We start from the raw sequence: 20,416 nt of genomic DNA on the forward strand, positions 1-20,416 counted from the left end.
TAAAGGCTAGAGATAGTTAATGTTATCAATTTAGGAGCTTTGGATGTATCTATGGAGAGCTTTTTCCAAGAGGATTAGGAATTTGGGGGAGATTCACTCTGAAGGTGGCTAACACTGATATCACAGAGTAGGGTCTAGATAAAGAAAAAAAAAAAAGGAGAAATCAGAGGCATTTTCTCTGCTTCCCAGATACCATGTGACCTGTTCTGCTCAACCATGCCAGTCTACACAATGGACAGAAACTACTAAAACCATGAACTAAAACAAATCTTTCTTGCTTTAAGCTGTTTGTCATTGATTTCTGGTCACAATAACAAAAAAATTCAGACTAATAAAATGTAAGTGCATGTATGTACATGGTTTCCCCATCATTTTGATATTTTATAGTAGAAAGGTAGTCTGCTTTGCCAATGAAAGTCCTTGAACATCAATTTGATACTGCCAGTTAAGAATTATGGCCTTAAGAACCAGAGACCCTCAACTGCAGAGCATAAGTGACTGTGGAGTGCTTAGTCCTAAATGGAGCATACCCCTCTCTACAAGGCTCAGGGATATTCCTGGAAGAGGAGGTGCAGAGAGTGTTAAGAGCCAGAGGTGGTAGGAAACTTCAAGGAGACAGTACTTTGTGGAGTCAACAAGGCAGAGGCAATTGTATATTCTGCAATATGCACAAGGCTGTGAAGGTAAAGCCAGATAAAGTCCTGCATAGATGGGCCAAGATGGGCACAACATTCCACTACTAGCTGAGAAGCTATTGGCATGTGATAGCTTCTGGAAAAGGGAGAATCAGGAAAAGGGAGAATCAGTTTTCTTAAATGATGTGACCCCTGGTATGTTGACCACATGTCAGATTAGTTGGGCAACATGACCTGGACTAGACTGGGGCAGGGAGAAAACTCAAAGTCTGATGGGAAGGAATGGGTAGATGGTTATGGGAGGAGTTGAGAATGTGAATGTGTTCAAGATAGACTGTATGAACTCCTCAAAGAATGGTGACCTTTTAATGTTTCTTTTTCTGATATTAATGATTCCCAAATAAATAAAAGCACTTTCATTAGGAAGAGGAGGGAATATGCAAAATAATACTTAAAACACAAAAGTAAATTTTTACAGCTCTGTTTTTCTCCCAGTGATGGGGAATGAACTCAGGTTGTCCATGAAAGGCAAGCACTCTAGTGAACTACACTGCCAGTCTCTGTAGCTTTCATTTGAATGTGAACCGTGCCCCCCCGCCCAGAAATATGTTTTGGGCACTTCGTCTTTGGTCTTTACCTGGTTGCGCTGTTTTAGGAGCTTATAGAACTGTTGGGACATGGTGTCTAGGTGGCATAGTTGGTGGATACAGGTCACTAGGGAGGGTCTTGAAATTATTCTGCCTCTACTTCCTGATCTACCAAGAATGAGAAGCCTCCTCCAATCATACTATTAACCAGAAAGTAAATGGCAAACCTGCAGCTTTTATCTTTACAATGTACTCTTTGTTAAGTATAGTTTTAAGATTAAATGCCCCAGGTTAATGTGTTAAAAATGTTTTAAAAATAGATAACGTGGTTTTAAAAAAAGGACTGAGAAGAGGACAGTTTCCAGTAGACAAAAACCAAAGTGCTGACATTTCACATTGAGGCAAAGAGTCTTTATTAGACCCCGGGCTCCGAAAGGAAAGCACTGTGGGGATACTGGACACACTGGACAGAGTCTCTTGCTTTATAAAGTTTACCTGAAACTTAGCACATATATGCAGTTCTCAATTTTCCACCAAGTCAGATACAGAGGATAGTGATAATGTGTGTAATCTCTGCCTAAACGAATGCATACTGATTTAGGCAAGTGCTTTTCCCTTTAAAGAGTAAAATAAAAAGCGCTGTAGATTACTTTGGGGATATAACATATCTTTCACATTAAATTTACAAGAACGTATGTGACCAAGTCTTTTTAAATTTATTTATGAAAGTCATAATGTCTGTGTCACAGGTAAGAGATTCCAGGGTCTTTGCTAGCTGTAGCTTCACCCCTCTTTTTATTAAAGAAAATAAGAGAGCCAAAATTATTACAGAACTTTGAATCTGCCCATTAAACTTCTAGCACTTCCAATTCCAGGAAACTAACTATTTTTAGTAACAGATTACTTGGATGTACAATAAATGACTGAGAACAGGAGATCATCCTATCAGGTGTGAGACTTGCTCCTTAGAGTATGACTTAGCACTGTCTCATCCACATGTGGTGCAGGGCTAACATGGGACAAACCACCACAGCCTCCTAGCTGTGCTAGGTCTATGGTGCCTGATTCCTGGCTGGCTCACCTCTCAACAAAGCAGCTTCCTGGTTTTACACCTTGACATGCTTTACAAATACAATTACTTTCTATGTGTGCCCTAACACAGTTTTGAGAAATACTGCTGTAGAGCAGATTTGCAAATTATATTATGTGTGCCAAATTTGGCCTGTTGCTTGATTTTACAGAGTTCATGAGCTATGCATGGCTTTTACACTTTAGATGGCTGAAAAAGAATTAAAAGGATGAAAATGACATGGCATGCAAAAAAATTAAATGTCAGTGTCTGTAAATGAAATTTTACTGGAACAAAGCCATTCTTGTTGACCTATCTATGGCTGCCTTTGTGTTGCAACTGTAGAATGCAGTGGCTGTGACACAGACACTTGTTATCTAAGTCCTGTATAGAGAAAGTCAACTGTCTCTTGCTGAGAATGTCTTATCAAAAGCAGAGCCACACTCAGTTAACGGACTTGTCTTTCAGCAGATCAACAACAGAAACATGGGCATATGCGCACATGCAGACACTCTTCTCCGGTAGCCATCATGATTTAATGATGGCAGATGGTTAGATCATGTTATAAAGGACCAGATTTAAAAACAAGTACACAAGACCAGGGGTGGGGGAGCTCAGGAGTGGACTGCTTTCCTATATTGGGCCCTGAGTTTGAATCTTTAAACTCTCTCTCTTTCTCTCTGTTCACACTGGGTGTGGGGTACATGGTATAAAAAATAAGTGTGTATGATCTGACAAAGGATCGGGGAAGCTTTAATGTTCGAGGCTATGCACTGTTTTGATTTGCCAGGTTTCTGGAAATAGGAGGTGGTTTTTAAGCAGAGAATCTGAAATTAGAGATATCTGAAAAAAATTACAAATTACATAATTAAAATTAGAAGAAAAAGACAGTTACTTCTCCACATAAATGAGGAACAGATCACGGGTGCGATGCACAGGAAACTAGAAACGAACTAGCTCTCTTGAAGCAACATAGCCTCGTCTGCTGAAAGGACTTACTTGCACAAGTGTAGGCGTCTTTGTTGGTGAAAGGCTTCATGCACTGGCTGCAGCTGATGGGACCCACAACAGGAATGGGGCTGAAAGTGTGCCCGTTAAGAGTCTTCTTATCTTTCTCCTTCTCTTTAGATTCCTTCTCTTTCTCCTTAATTTTATCTTTCTCCCTTTCCCTTTCCTGCCAAAGAAAAGAATCAACAGTTAACTGAATACTGGAAGGCCTTCCCCTTACCTGGACACACAGATGGCATGTGGTGTCTATTGTGGACAGAAATAAGGAACAATGCTCTGGGCACCATTGTATTAATTTTCAATTAGGCAAAGCTCCCATTAGGAAGACTTAGGGGTCCTGAGTCATCAGGGACTGTTTATACTAACAGACATGGGGGCAGAGCCCATAGCAGGAATGTTTCCTTAGTCGGGTATGGCACAGCCCACATAGGAAGCACTGAATTTAGATCAGTTTAGAAAGGGAGCAGAAGGATAGATGGCAGCAATTCTTGGTTCAGTCTGAGGGAGAGAAACAATGTCACAAAGTCTAAAAAGTTCTATTAGATTCCCCTCTCCCTTGTACAACCATTTGTATGCCCCTGAATAATGGGTCTCCATGATATATTCTTCCCTACTCTAATCAGAACTATTCAATAATCCTACACAGATATTTTTACTAATTAGAACTCAGTAGGTTGCCAGGTATTAATTTTGGTTTAGTGTTCAGTGGTGACAAAGAGTGCTGAAAACCGCACAGAGGTTAAGCATAAAGTTGGTTCTAAGTTCTACTAATGGTGGGACTGTAGGCAAATTATTTCTCTGGGCCCTAGGCTTCACATTTGCAAAATGGGATAGGTACCCACTTTATAGTTACGTTTTTGTTAAAGCCTAGCAATACTAAATATAACATTTAATGCATTATGGTAATTATTCACAGCTCACTGAAAATAAGTGTCACCAGCCTATTACTCTAACAACACAAAAGTGCAATCTTTTGTAGTGAAGGAAAGGACATTCTGACTGTAGGCAAGAGACAATAACCCAGAAGCAGTGGTAAAGACACTGGTGCATGGGAAAAACGAGGTACAGAAATGACAAGGAGCTTTGTCAGGAGCCTTCCTCAACCGCCTTCTTCGCCTCCTCAAGCTGATCACTATAGCACTTGTTTCCTCTCAAAAGTCTGGGGACCCAGGACAGGGAATTCCCAAGGCTCAGCTGCTGGCCCCAAAGCCCAGTAAGACAGGAAAAGCAGGCCTTGTCTCTGGTTGGAAGAGCAAGGCTTCCCGAGACATGTCTTTGATTTCCACTGCAAGGCTTTCTTCTTGCATTACGGTTGCCTCTCAGCTCTGAAAGAGGGAATAGGAAACTGACATTTACCTCATCTTTACTACAGACCTAACCACTACACGAGCTGCTCAACTGACTTAACAAGATTAATAGAGCAATTCCTTTACAAATCATGAAGACCTCCAGAACTATAGAAATGAGTTTTACCTACTCTTTTATACTATGACTACAATCTAAAAAACCAACAAACAAAAATACCTGAGAAATGAGTTTCTCAAAGCGAGTGACCATACTGACCACTAAACACATCATGGTAGTACCACTTGTAGGGATTATCTAAATAGATTCATTTGGCAGATTGGTATCATGCTTCCTATTTTACAAGAGACGATGATGAATGACACTTAAAATGGTGAATAGTTACTTTCTTGGACAGAATAATGAATTACAGTTAGTGCATAGAGCCACAAGTGTTAAACTGGACCTGGTGCAGTTCCGGATGACTAACGCTCGCCTTGCACTGACCACATTTACGGTAAAGGGTTGCTGAGGCTCCCTGAGCTGCAAAGGGTCACAACACAATGATCAGCACCAAATAGGCACTGAATCTTCTAGTTTTCTAAAGTTCAGAACCCACCCAATGGATGAAATGGGTTATTTGTAGAATCTACGATTCACGGGAAATTCACTTAACAGAATACATATAACAAAACCCCATACACCAAACTGCTGCATTTTAAAACTGTAAACAACAGAAAGGATGGGGGGAAAACCATTTTACAAAACAGGAAACTCTTCTGAACAAAAATTAGTAACTGCTAAAGTGTGTAGAACTTGAATTACCAAAGCTTGAGCATATCCAAATAACTCCTTTTAATTTTTTGTTGCAGATTTCTCTATGCATAAATTGTTAATTTTAAAAGCATCTGACTTTTCTCTCTCTCTCTTTTTTCCATGAAGGTTAAAGCATGCTCCAATGGTTTAAAAAAAATGTCAAACAACAAAACTTTCTATGGCAGCTGCATTATTGTCTGAAGAACTATAATGTTCTTCAGATCTGAATAATTCATTTTCTCACCCTTTACAGTAATCCAGACTAGTTTCTCCAAGGACAAAAACAAAACAACAAACTGCACTGCTGCCTCCTGTTGTTCTAATCCAGTGCTTTGAAGAATTCGGGCTCTTACCTGCCCATGTTTTTGTCCTGTGAATCGCACTGTTACGAAAGGAACTTCGGGAAGCCGACCCCATTTTACCGACATGATTTGACCCCCATGCCAGGAAATGTTCTTTCACAGAAGGAGGCGCTCATGGCCGGCACGGCAGACCGCTCAGTAACCCAGAGCTGCCATTAGCAAAACCATAAGAGGAAGCCAGAAACTGGTTGAGAAAGCGCACAAGGGGAGGGTTGAGACTGCTTGCTTCCTTGAGACAGTCTTAACTATTTGAATGCTGCTGGTAAAGCTAACTACCCCACTCTACAGAACACAGGAAGTGAAATAAAAATGAAGTAATTCTCAAATACATGTATGGACAGCACTTACACTGTAGTATGGGAAATCTGGCAAACTCCTAATAAAAAAGCAAAGTTTTACATGAAAATATTTTAGTAAAGTTGTCCATGGTAAAACGGGTGACTGGTTATTTTTCTTAAATTTAACGTGTCTATATTTAACCACTGCCAACATGCTTTAATTGTACTGTGGAAAAAGAATCTAATGACATTTAAAAATAGACGTGACTGATCACAATGACAATAGGGTGCTGTAGAAAATCAGTTTTCATTTTTCTAAATGGCTCCTTTTAGAAGTCAAGGAACTCTGGACAACTATGAAAAGCTGATGTGGTCAGGCATCTTAGAAGGGATGATGGGTACACTTCTTTTATACACAAGCACAGACACTAGGGACTGGAGCTGAACGCCTTACTATAAAGTTTGCCAGTGTATCAGTTGGGGAGGAAGCTAATCTTTTTTACTCAGAAAAAATTTGAGTCATACCAGGAATTGGTCTAAAATATTTCCAGTGTCTTCTAGTTGTCCTTGTAAAATAAGACCTTGACAGAAAGAGACAATCAGTAACTAAGAGAACACTCTCTTTATGAAAGCAAGTACTATGTGTGCGAATACTTGGTATGTGTATAATAAACACAATTTACTGAGCAGGAAACAGTACAACAAAATGAGAAACTGCCCATCTTCCTCTTCTACTTCCTGTTTAGATCTTCCAGTTTTCTGAAAAGCATTCAGTATATACCTCTCGCAACTTCTGCAAAGTACTGATGACTGTCAAAGGTATATATGCAGGATTGGTAACGAAACCCCTTATACAATAAAAACTATATACACAAAAGTCTGGTACTACCGGGTGACACATTATCTAGGAATGTGGACCATCCCCTGTCTAATAGCTAACTTAGGCAATTCTGAATGTCTAAAGACTGTCAGCAGTCACAGCTTAACATGTGGAACAACAAATCCAAATTTATAACAGAAATTTTCCTAACTATACTCACATACAATTTATATGTATTATTTTAATATAACATTCATTAAGCACTTAAGTTTTTTTCTTTAGTTAGTAGCTGAATAAAACAAGAAAAATTAGACATTCTCATTAACACATATTAAGAAATTTATAATCTCAGCACTTGTAACTTTAGTGTTTATAGTAATGGCCTAAGATGTGCAAGGCCCTGTATTCAATTCCCAGCACTGAGAATAAGGAATAAAAGAAAACAACAATTAACCCTAAACAGGCTGAAAAGAAGTGAAAGCTCATTATTTTTATAGAAAAAAATTATTGTTAATATCTCTGGTATTACTTCCTTTTTTTAAATAACACGTGAAACATTCAATAGGAAAAACAGTAGATTGATAATCACTTATCTCTGCTTTGAATTGGACATATGATTATTTCACTCTCATTACCTCAGCCTATATCAACAAAGTGACATTGTTTTTCAGCAGCTTGTCTAACAGTCTAACTGAAAAGTTTGCCTGCAACCACTAACTAGAAAGATTACATGTTAATATGCCTGGTCATTGGGGGCACTTGTAAACACCTAGTAAAGGGAACAAACAGTACTACAATCTGAGTTGCTATGAATTTGCAAATTTCGTTGTTTCCATTACTGGAGACAGTACAGCCCCCAAAGATCAAATCTTGAAGCCAAATCTGAAAGAGGAACCATGCCAATTGCAAAAGAGTGTTGGTCATTTTGCCTAAGGAGAGGAGCAGAGGCAAGAGGTCAACTAGCTCTTTAATAGTGATGGCAGACTGACTCTAACACAGGTAGTCTTTTTTTCCTATCCCATCTTATCACCTCCCTCTTACCTAATGCTAGTACTTGGAGGTAAAAAAAAAATATTAAAGAAAAAGGAAAAAAGAAACTACTTAAGTGATAGATGTGGCTGAAGAAAAGCACACAATAACAGTCAGCACTTGTGGAGAGCCGGACCACAGGCAGCCCTGCCTGGGTATTGTCTAGTCTGACAACTTGAGACACATTTTATTCAGCTCTGTAGAGTACGGAAGTTGGGGTGAGATTCTGTTTTAAAGGTCAAGTTCCAGTTTCTGTATCTGGACCCACACTATCTTTCTGCTGTCTGTATTACTCCCTTAACAAACTCAGTGTCATATCCACCATGTAGATTCAAAAAACAAGCCATTGGAGAGGTGGACAGAAGAGAATCTCCACTGACTTGATGGTCTTACAATTATGTGTGTGTGTTTGGATAAAACTCCACCGTTTTAAAAACAAAACAAAAAAACAACAGAAATATCTTGAATTCAATCAAACCAGACGTTAACATTTTGGAGGTTAAGACTGAGCATTACAGACCACTAAGTAGGGAGGCCATTTAACAATATGGGGCTAGTTGATACTGGTTTTCCCAAAGGAGTTTTCTTTTGCTCATAGCAACTACTGACCAAGCAAGCAAGATAAACAAAACATGTAGGTTCTGCTGTTGCCAGTATGTGGAATACTGGGATGTATCCCACCCCATATATTTTAGTTCTAAAACAAGCCTAAGAATGAAGCCAATATGTAAACACGTAATTAGGCTAGAAATTATTTACTAGACTGTGTCTTCATTTGGTACTTGGTAAAAAAATGGTGAAAAAGCAGATTTTGGTATAAGAGTTTCATGGGGAAAAATCCCTAAGAGTAAAGACCAAACCTTTGCACATGATAAAAAACCAAACAACAACAACAACTTTATTTTCAAACCCTGGTGTCATGGCTTGGATAGTAAACATACCCCAAAGGTTCTTGTTCCATAGGATAACACTGTGTAGAGATGGTGAGACACGCAGGAGGAAAAGGCCTACTAGAAGGAACCTACTGAGGTGTGTGCCCTGGAAGGGGATTATGGAGCCGTGCCCTACTCTCTCTTCACTTCCCCTCCTGCAGATGCTCTGACCATGGGGTACTCACCATCTAGGTGAACACAGGCTGACACCTCTGAAATCAAGTAAACCTCTCCTCCTTAGAGTTGATTTTATCAGGTAATTTGTTACAGTAACAGAAAGCTAATACAGCAAGTAACATTTATTCTGTATTTCTATCAGCTCACATAACCGAGTGCCTGAAGGCTTAGAGAAAAAAAGGGTACATTTAATTGAAAAAAGTTAAATGTATTTTGATCACTTTCCCTCTTCCCCAATTCTTCCCAGATCTCCCCTACTTCCCTACCTCCCCAACTGTTATGTTTTCTTTTTCTCTCTTAAAAAAAATCCAAACCCAAAAAACTTCAAGAAATCCTACAAAAACACAAAAATGAAAATCAAAACAAATAAGCAAAAGAACAGTAAGATAAAAAAGCCAAAACAAAGCAAAATGAAACAAAAATACTATTGAGTTTGTTTTGGGTTGGTCAACTACTGCTGGGCATGGGGTACGTAGTCGCTGGTAAGAGGGTACATTTTTATAAGAATGCTGTCGAATTCAGTATATATGCATGCACATAAGAATGCCGCTGAGTTCAGTATATGTGTGCACATGTGTGCTTATGTGAATATGCTTATTATGCAATGCACAGAGATATGTTTCAGTGATTCATTTCAAGAGGTCCTTAAGTGATCATACCTTTGCATGCTTATTTCTTTGTGTGTGTAGATAGATAGTTACAGGTAAGTAAACAGAGTACAGGGTACATGGAGGGTGAGTGTTTCCCTCACTTGTTTGAAATGAAAATAGTTTTGGTTTAGAATCAGGAGTCAGTATAAAACAGATAACTTCCTTCTTTTGAAGACATAACACAGTTGGGGGATGATAGCACAGGCCTTTCATTCCAGTACTCAGGAAGCAAAAGGAGTTCAATGCCAGCCTGGTCTACAGAGTGAGTTCCAGGACAGCCAGTGCTATAGTGAGACCCTGTCTAGAAAACAAAAGATATATCACAAAGTACTAAAAACACATAAGTCAAAATATTGAGAATATGTGGGGTTTTTATAGATTCAATTCTTAATTTTTATATTTTATAGAATTCTGTAATGAATAAGCAATTACAACTAGATTGCTGAAACTGAGTTTAAATGTCACTGTAAGCCATCACGTAAGTGTTGGGAACTGAGTTCCGGTCCTCTGGAAGAGCTGAGCCATCTCTCAAGTACAGGTTTAAGTATCTTAATTTAACTTCTAATTATTAAAGAGGATACACCACAAATCTTGCTAAATTGAAATAGATCTAAATAAGTCTTAAAAGTTCTGGTAATTTTCTGAAGCCTAATTTTTTCCCTCTATTTCTATTATGTATATTTCATTTATGCTTTAATCTCAGCATAAAGTTCTTCCACTGGATTTTAAACCTGACTTAATCATTTCTGCACTGAGGTTCAGTGTGCGGGACGAGAAGCCAGAGAGATTGGGGTTGAACCCCTTCCCCACATTAAACAGGCATCCCTTAAAGAAGGGGGTAAGACCTACCTACACCAGCAGGGATCCTGAAATGGTGCAGTAAGTTTGGCGTGCAGTAAAACAGTGGCAGCATTTCTAGCTGCTGCTTGCATTACTGCTATTTTTCTCCAGACATGGGACTGTTTCAAAGTACTTCTGAAATTATTCCCATTTATCCCTGTTGTTTATGTGCAGTGGTGAGTGACTGAGGTGGTCAACAGAGAATGCCCAGGAGATACTTACTTTGCTCTTCTTGCTGCTGGACATTTTATTCCTGATGTAGCTGAAGGTGCGACTAACTTTCGTCCCACTCTTCCCTTCAAAATCCTTTTTTGAGGGGCTCGGTGGCAGGAAATTATAGTTTTCTTCTGTTATACTGAATGAAAACAAAAAGATGATTTTTTTTTTTTGTGACTAGAAAAGTTAACAGTGGGCCGAGTAAGAAGCAGGTGGGGGCTACTGAGTAGTCTCGTGTATTATAAAAACAAATCTGGAACTGAGTATAAAATATCATTGGGATACCAGCTTCTTTGCTTGAAAGGACATCCATGTACACAGTGGAATAGCAGGGTCTGTGCTGAAAGCCGGCAAAACAGAATCTTAGGTCAGGGACAAGCCCATAACAGCAGGGGACACGCATCTCTTCTAGTCTTTAGGCCTATTAATGAACTGTGGACTGGTCCAGGAAGCTATGTACAACTTTGAGGTGAAGAATAAGTGTATTTCAGGCAGTATGTAGACAGATTCATTACAGAGATTCCTACAGATCCAAATACTGATTTACTTGCTCAAGACGTCTGTATGAAATTTAAGTTCGTCTAATCTGGATGTCATCTGACTTTAGGAAATTTATAACAGTCAATTTCCTTAAAGTGTACTGCAACTTAAATAAATAATACATTATAAGGACAAAGAATCCATCTAATTGATTTATTTGGTTATTTTACAACAGTCATTTTAGCACCATCCCACAGGGTACTAGTGTTAGCCTCTGAGAGCACATTTGTAAGTAGAATCATAAAGGACCCTCTTAACAGCCATATTTATATTTATATATATGTGATAGTTATAAGACAAAGAAGTTCATTTTTAAGAGAAAAGCAGCATGAAGAGAAACAATCATTGGAAGGGCTCAAGATCACAATAATAACTAAAGACTGTGAAATGGAGGGCAACTTAAAATCATCAGAAATCTAATGACACTGAATCACAATGTTTAATTTCATAAACATATACAGGGAAATAGAAATGATAGGAATTTGTGCATGTTGTCAGGTCCAGCTGGAATGTAGCACAATGTAGAACATTTTCCTAGCATGCACAAATGCCTGGGCTGTTCCCAGTATTAGAAATCAAAGAGTTGGGGAAAGGAGAGAAAAGGAAACCTCTATTCTACATGGACAGAGGTATATACTACACACAGCTTTTCTTTTTTTTTGAATGGGGATAGAAACCAGAGCTTCATGCATGCTAAGCACAACCAATGAACTACATCACCAACCCTCAGCTTTAAAGGTTAAAGTGGCTAAGAAGATAGCGGCACTGCGTAATCCACACATACAGCACACACATATATACATACGTGTATACACACATGCATACATTATGAAGCAAAATATTAAATTTATTCAAAAACTGAAAATTTCCACAAGCTAAGTAACTTAAATGTATAATGTCAAATAAATATATTTTATGTGAATGAAATCAAATAACCATCTTTACCATAAAGACATTCCAAATAGTATAAAGTAATTGAGTGTATTTTATAAGACAAAGCCTTCATTATGAAACACTACTTTCTAATTATTTCAAACTTGTCAGTCAAGGAAGTCAGAACCTGGGTGAGCTCAAGGAACTTAGGATATTCAAATTCAATGTGGTAAGACAGCTTGTATTGTCTTCATTTCATTTTGGGAAAAGGAATAAGAAAATAAATGCATCTTACCTCTCAGTCAGGTTAGCACTGGTACTGTGGAAAGGTCGTGAATCTAGAAAACAAAAACAGTAGAGGTAACGTTAGCACACAAGGATCTCGTCCTGATGACTACCTAAAGATTCACAGATAAAAAGAATAAGGTCTTTGAAAGTCAGCGCATGGTACCTCTTTTTTAAAAAAAGTTTAGAAGGATGAGAAATTAAACTGGAAACCTTCAAATTAGAATGGAAACAGGAGGCAAGGGAGTGAATTTCTCATGAAGAAAGCAAACATAACCCAGGATCTGAGTAACTGAAAATAGTATCTTCTATGCTTAAATACAGGTGAAGCACATTTAGTTTCTGTTTTTAGTGAATATTCTATTCCCACAAGCCATCCTTCTGAGATGTTATCAAAGAATATAAAAGAAGAAAGCAAACATTACACAGCTTTTACTCCTGATCCTGGTTGGTAAATATTTTCATCTGAATAGTCGAATTATTGTCTGATATTTTCCTGAGAATTCCTGGACATGGAGCAAAGTGCTTCCTCAAAAAGCCCTGGCACCATCTCTGGTGTGGGAAAGACTTCTCCAGATCACCTCCTCAACTGTGAAATGAGGGGAGCCAGACTGCTAGGTCTTTCAAGTTTGTCAGTGATAAAATGAATGGGGCAGGTGCATTCTTCCTCCTCCCTTAACAGATATGGAACCAGGCTACTAAAATTCCAAGGCTAAGTGAGGTAGCATGGGGTAAATAGAAAAGGGAACAATGGAATTAGTTCTCTATAAAACACGCTAATATGGCTCAATAGAGGGATGAATAAAAAACTTAAAACAAGAGTGATTTGAACTGCTATTGGGAATTTAGAAGTGAGCAAAGCCTCAATCACAAAGGTGAATGGCTTTCAATTTTTAGTACAATAGCCGATATCTAATTACTATATAACTAGCTACTGTTACCATGTGGAAAAAAGACACTCACTTTCTTCTTTGAGGTCAGTTTTGAGAGCCCCAGAGGTTACTATGAGTAAAACTTGAATCTGAGAGATATTTGAAGATGCTCCACAATGACATTACTGGCAGTTTAAATTCTGTTAACCTCAAATCGGTTCTACATTTTAAATATAAGACTATGGTCAATACTGTAATTGTTGTTACTATATTGAGTAACTTAAATACTCAACTGGTAGGAATAAAGTAAATGAAACACTAAAGGAATCCTTAAACTTCTGTGTTCCTGTACTTGACAACTTGGGGTCTGTGGTAGTTTTAATGTAACTGGCTCCCAAAAGCTCATAGGGAGTGGCACTATTAGGAAGTGTGGCCTTGTTTAAGTAGGGGTGGTCTTCTTGGAGGCAATGTGTCACTGTGGGAGTGGGCTTTGAGGTCTCCTATGTTCAACTAGGCCTCATTCAGTTCACTTTCTGTTGCCTATAGATCAGTTCTTTCTCCAGCACTATGTCTGCCTACATCCTGCCATGTTGATAATGAACTAAACCTCTGAAACTGTAAGTCACCCAATTAAATATTTTTCTTTATAAGTTGTTGTGGTCATGATGTCTCTTCACAGCAAAAGAAACCCTAATTAAGACAGAAATTGGTATCAGGGACTGAGGTGTTGCTCTGACAGGCATGACTATGTTTTTGTTTGAAGGAGTATGGACCTCGGGATTATGGATTAGAAAACCAGTTGAACACAAGTGGTGCTTACTGGGTCATCTTAGGAGTATGGAAGACAGTGGTGCTGAGTGTGATTTGATGAACTGTGGGGGCCTGGCTCCAGAGATTTCAGTGAAGAATATTAATATGTGGCCTAGATATTGTTCTTGTGATATTTTGGGAAAGAATGTGGCTACATTTTGCCCTTTGTCTTACGAGTTTGCCTGAGGCTAGTGGGGTAATTTCATTGTCAGAGGAAATCTCATAACAAGCCTAGTATAGACTCTGTTGTGTGGTTACTAGTGTTCATGCTTATAAAGATGTATAATGAAATGTAAATAGATGAGTAAGGAAAAATACAAAATGAAAAATTTGAGGAGAAAAAGAACACCAGGAAGTGGAATAGAAATAAGTTCTGTGTTCAAGGAGACAAGAAATAGAATAAAGGAGTGGTGATCTCAGGGCAAGATCTCACCCAGAGAAGTTTCCAACTTGTGAAAAAGAATTAAAGAAAAGCTTAGAGCCAGGTGTGGTGATGCCTACCTTTAATCCTAGCACTGGGAAAGTAGAGGCTGATGGATGTCTGAGTTTGCGGACAGCCTGGTCTACAGAGGCAAGTTTGAGAACAGTTAAGCTTAGGCAGTGAAGGAAACCACCAAAAACAGAAAGTTGATGAAGATGTAATTGAAAGATCTGAGTTCAAAGTCAACATGGTCTACAGATCTAGTTTCAGGACAGTCTGGCTTAGGCAGTGAAGGAAACCACTGAAAACAGAAAGTTGGTGAAGATGTAATTGAACAGCCCCAGCAAACAGCATAACTTGGCAGCTTTGGCTATGTGGTTCTGGCTTTAGTATCAAAGACAGAAGACAGGGGTTATGGAATATTCCTTCACAACTAAGGAAAATCATTGAGGCCAGGCATGTGTCAGGGGTTTGTCTGAAGCTTTGAAGGAGAAACCTGAATTACCTTGCAGACTCCAAGATATTAAAGATGGCGGAGTTGTGGGATACCTACTGAGGAAAGCTCCTATCAGGGAGTAGAACCAGCTCAAGAAAAAGAAGTGTGTGGTAGTCAATAAAGCTGGAAGGATCTGGAGAATATTTTGATATCAGATATGGAGATGCAGAGTTTGAAGTCTGTCCAGATAGCTTTCCAGTATTTGGTCCTTACTATGTTCCATTCCCTGTGTTTTGAAACGGTAATGTATATCCTGTACCACTAAATGTTGGAAGTATGTGATCTGCTTTTTGATTTTAGCAGGGATTACAGTTAAGAAATTGCAGGATTCTCAGAAGAGACTTTGAACTTTGGGTTTTTAAACACTGCTGAGACTGTGATAGACTATGGGGACTTTTGAAGTTGGACTAAATGCATTTTGCTTTATAATATGGTTATAAGTTTGTGGGAGCTAGGGAGTAGAATGTGGTAGTTTGAATGTAATTGACCCTCATAAGCTTATAGGGAGTGGCACTATTAGGTTTGGCCTTGCTGAAGTAGCTCTGGCCTTGCTAGAGAAAATACGTCACCGTGGGGGCAATGTTTGAGGTCTCCTATGCTCAAGCTAGGCCCACCTAGTTCAGTTCACTTCCTGTTGACTGTGGATCAAATGTAGGACTCTTAGCTCCTTCTCCAGCACCATGTCTGCCTATATGCCAACATGTCCCACCATGATGATAATGAACTAAACTGCTGAAACTGTAAGCCACCCAATTAAATATTTTCCTTTGTAAGAGTTGCCATGGTCATGGTGTCTCTTCACAGCAATAGAAACTGTAACCAAGACAGGTTTCTTCTATTACATTTACAGTGTTTGGTAACAATTGCTTGAAAAGAAGGATCTGGCTCCCAGTTTTGCAGAATTTAGTTGTGAAACAATAAACATTTTAACCTATGATACCTTAGATAACTTTAACACAAGAGACTGGGTTAAAACAGTGGCTTTTCCCACACAGGAACTTCAATGAAATAAGTATTCAGTTCTCCCAGACTGCCAGGACTTCACGGTACATTTAAGCAACTCACCAAATGACCACCCTAGTAAACTATACAAATTAAAAGTCAAATTTCTATTGTAGAAAAATACCCAACAAAAAACTTGACTAAGGAAAAAAAACCTACTAGATGAAAACTAAATACCTATGTGATTAGGTAGCAAGAGAATCTATGGAACCACCTCTAAGAGTTCCCAAAAGTTTTACTGCTGGAAAAGAATTTATTTAAGTTACTATGACTTCTTACATGTGGTTCTGAAAAAAGAATGGATTAATTTACCACTGCCACCAAAATTAGTGACTCTGGAATTCCTGAAGTGAGGAGACTTTAAAAGTATGCAATAACATGGGCGATTTCCATGACAAAACCATAAACAGAAGAAAATAAACCTATCATTAACCAATTAAATATTACTGCAGATAAATAACATTTCAACCAGATTTTTATTTTAAGACACAAAACAACATGCAGACCGACTATATAAGTCAAGGGATTTGAGGCTGCAATCATTGAACAGACAAACAACAAAATGTGTTCTATAGAACAAGAGTCTTATGGAGCATAGACAGTTTTTACATATTACTATGGTTTCCTAATTAAAAAATTTAGGAAGTATAGCATATCAAGTACTGCTCTGGGACACCACAATGTGTTAATTAGCATTTTAAAGCTGCTTAACTGAGCTTCTCAATGTGTTTAGACTACTCTCTTCCCATTAATCTCACTGGTATTTTTGAACTGAATGAACAGTTTAAGAAATGCTAGACACTGCATTCAAAACACTCCTCTGCTTCTATATTTTTAAGATTCTAGTGAGACCATTACAGTTTGTTTCTAGTGATAATGAAGTTCTACTGAGGTTTTTATTTGTTATCATAACCTGGCTATTTGCTATAGTACTACCAAACTTTCAGACCAAAGAGATTTAAGAACTTCTGAACACACAAAGTTGAGGAGGATTTTTGCACCTTTCTGCCCAGTACCAGGGATAAAATGTAAATACCTCATTGTTTTTTTGCCAAGTATCTTTTAATAGCAAAAAATACACTGAATACCAATGAGGCTACCATTTAAAACTAAACCGTATCTCTCTGCCAAAGACACTTTCCTTTAAAAGACAATGCAAAGTGGTGGTCACAATAATTTTCATACATCACTGATACTTCAGATCAGCAAGTGGAAGGACAATTATATGGACATAAATGTTAGGCACTCATAATATTAGTTGTAACACAACCATTCATTACTTTATGATAGAAATAGTTTTCCCATTTAAAAAAATGTAAGTTCCAGAGTATCCTAGAAGCCCTCCAAAATTGCAGTCAAGGTCTTCTAATAGAAGACTCAGTTGCATTTCAAGTTTATTAAAATTGATTTCTCAAAAATTCTCATGCCAGTGTTACTAAGAACTTATTAATTTGAAGCCTGTAACTACCTGAGGAACATGGCATAAGACAAAATTTTACAAGAACAAAAATTGAGAAAAATATATAACTTCCAATTCTTAATCTAGTCTCATAGCTTTGTTTTTCAATTTTATGAAAAGATTGGAAGAGAAACTTTTAGGTATCATTGATAGATAGCCTAAATATCTGTCCCAGGAGACAGAGAAAAGTGGATAATTCAAATTAAAACTGAAGTAGCAAGCAGGAAGTTTTGTAATACTAGCACTCAGTATTACAAAGGGCAGAAGTGGGATGAGAATATCCCCCTCACACCTGAGAGTGTATTCTGGAAAGACATCTGTACTGGAACCAGGAGGCCACCAAAACAATAGTGTTAGTAGTTACAGACAGCAACAAAAAACATCCAGTTTCACCAAAAATGATTTGCAAAGGCATGCAAGTCAAGGGATAGCATACAAGGAGACAAAAGTCCTCAAATGATTTAATTCTTTTAGTAGCAAGCCTATATCATTTAAAAGCTAGCCAGACTTTGGATAACAACCACTAGGCACCAAATTAGCTTACTTACTATGCAACTCCTCCTCCTCATCACTGGAATAAGAAGAGCCAAAAGAAAAGAGAGTTTTAGATTTAAGGAGGAGTGGAGAAACACTGACGGAAAAGGAGATCCACCTTGTTGGCTTCAACTGCTGCTGAGCTGAGAAGTAGGTTAACAGAAAGACATTAGAGCATGCAAAAGTTATGCCAGGACAAAGAAAAAAGTACTTCCAACCTATGTGAAAACAGAGTAATGTTGATGTGATGGGACATTCCACCCAATAAATACAAAAGGAAATATGTCTTTTCCTGCTGCCTTGCTCTTCCCCTAGTCCTTCACCAGCCAAGTCGTATCTAACATCTTCTTAACTACTCAAGGTACAAAGCTGGGCGCCATCACTGGATCCTTATAGCATGCCTCATTTGGGCTTCTTTGAACGTCAACTTCTCTCCTGAGATCACTATTCTGAAACAGCTGCATTGTAAACCTGCAGAAACCTTCTATTGTAAGGCTTTTCTTCCCAACATTATTTCCCTTGTGGTTGGTCTGAAGCTCTCTAGTTTCTTTCAGTCTAAATTTTCTCCAATTCTGGAGGTCTGATACTTCCAGAATAATGAGTGTTTATTTTGGTTGCTTCATTCACTATTTTCTATTAAATTCAATTTGTTCTTGAGTCTGTAAACAGTAAATATAGCCAAAAAAGAAACTATCAGTAAGCTCGTCCTTCTTCCAGCATTGTCTAGTTTGATACATGGCAAAGGGTTGGTATCCAAATATGGACTGAAAAATTTGATTACATGAATTTTCCCTTTTTCAGGCTTTTGGGAATCTTAACCCTAAATCTAATAAGAGAAAATGCCCTGTTCTTATATGAAAGCTACACCAACCACATCCGATTGTAAGGTTGAGCTCCCACCAATGGGGTAAAATGAACTTTTTGCTCCCGTGTGCTTGCTTGCCCAAGCAAAGTCACTATTCTCTTTGTAAAAGTAAACTGCCTTGCTAAGTTCCTTTTGCTGTGTTTGTGTGATATCAAGAATATTATTTCTAATAATTTGGGGTTCTTTTCCAACATGATGGACGATGTTCTTGTTTCTAAAACTGCTTAAATAAAAGTCAGGGAAAAAGAGACCTTGGCACTATTTTGGGTCACTGTGAACTACATAACTGCATGCTCACTGTACAACAGGAAGTACACTAATGACTTTAATTCACATTAAAACTAGAGTACATTATCCCTACTTAGCTGCTGAAGGTAAACTGAGGGTTTCTGTAACAAGGAGTCATTCAGCCACTATATGTGCTTACATAAAACATCAGTTAAGCTGTCTAAGAAAATCTGACTGTAAATTGAGTGTGATGATGTTTGCCTATAATCCCAGAATTTAGGAGGTGAAAGGCCTCATGCATGCTCAACAAGAACTGAAATCTACTGATGAACAGCAGGCCCAACTTCGTTTTAAAAAAGTTCATGTGTGTGTATTGATGTTCAGGTGTGTACACACAGGTTCAAACACAGGTACTCATGGTTACAGACAAAAGAATTATCCTTTATGCCACCACTCTACTGTGAAATATTCCAAGCTTGAGCCTCGTTAGTCAAGATATGAGACAAAACCTTTCATTAATGAAGGACAGCTACGTTAGTCTCCAGTTCTTTTGAATGAAATTTTAAGAGGACACTGAAAAAATACCATAGACTCCAGGAACTTGTGCTTAGTTTCCAGAATACCCGGCCATGTAGTGAAGAACATATATATTACTTCCTTTTAGATCTAATCTTTGCATCATGATCTTATATTGCAATTACTCTTGGAAAATAAATTTTAAAGCAGGTTCCTTGAGCTAGACAGTGGTTAAGAGTAATGGCTGTTCTTCCAGATGACCTGGGTTTGATTTCTAGCACCCACATGGTAACTCACAAGTCTCTGTATCCTCAGTCAATGCCCTCCTTCTGGACTCTGTGAGTGCAGCACATGTGATGCACAGACACAGACACAAGCAAAACACCCCCCCACACAAAATAAAATAAACAATCTTAGTAACAATAAAAAGGTTTCTTAAGGAACAAGTTGGTGACAAATATTTACACAATTAAAATATGTTTGTAAGCATTTTTATTTACAAATGCCCTGTGGTTTTTTATAGAGTCCAACTGTCAATATACCCTTGACAGCCAACTGATCTGCATCTGCACAGTTTTACAGTCACTTTCAGACTTAATCCTCTTGTACTTGCTTAAGTAAAATGTCTGTCAGTTCTGTCTGCTGAGCTTGACATTTCTGAGTGCACAGACTGGAATGTCTTCTGTCAAGTTTAGCAGGGATAAGATCACTTGAGAAATATTTCTAGATTTAAGGAGCCTACTGTGACATTAATACTCATTTCAACATCTTTTCTGGGATAGGATCCTGGACCCAGAAAAAGGTGAGAAAAA

General features: G+C 38.2%; 1 protein-coding gene across 9 annotated transcripts in view; it reads right to left on the reverse strand.

The window, feature by feature from the left end:
- The window catches only part of Akap13 (A-kinase anchoring protein 13), a 300,754-nt gene that overhangs the window by 47,562 nt on the left and 232,776 nt on the right, over positions 1–20,416 (reverse strand). For all 9 annotated transcript variants that reach the window (XM_040730180.1, XM_040730175.1, XM_040730179.1 and 6 more), the window contains 3 exons: positions 12,412–12,454; positions 10,710–10,842; positions 3,291–3,465 (listed from right to left, as the gene is read on the reverse strand). In XM_040730180.1, coding sequence (XP_040586114.1) covers positions 3,291–3,465; positions 10,710–10,842; positions 12,412–12,454 — 351 coding nt within the window. The remainder of the gene's footprint in view (positions 1–3,290; positions 3,466–10,709; positions 10,843–12,411; positions 12,455–20,416) is intronic.

Source organism: Mesocricetus auratus, unplaced genomic scaffold (assembly GCF_017639785.1).
Source record: "Mesocricetus auratus isolate SY011 unplaced genomic scaffold, BCM_Maur_2.0 Super-Scaffold_4256, whole genome shotgun sequence".
Lineage (NCBI taxonomy): Eukaryota > Metazoa > Chordata > Mammalia > Rodentia > Cricetidae > Mesocricetus > Mesocricetus auratus.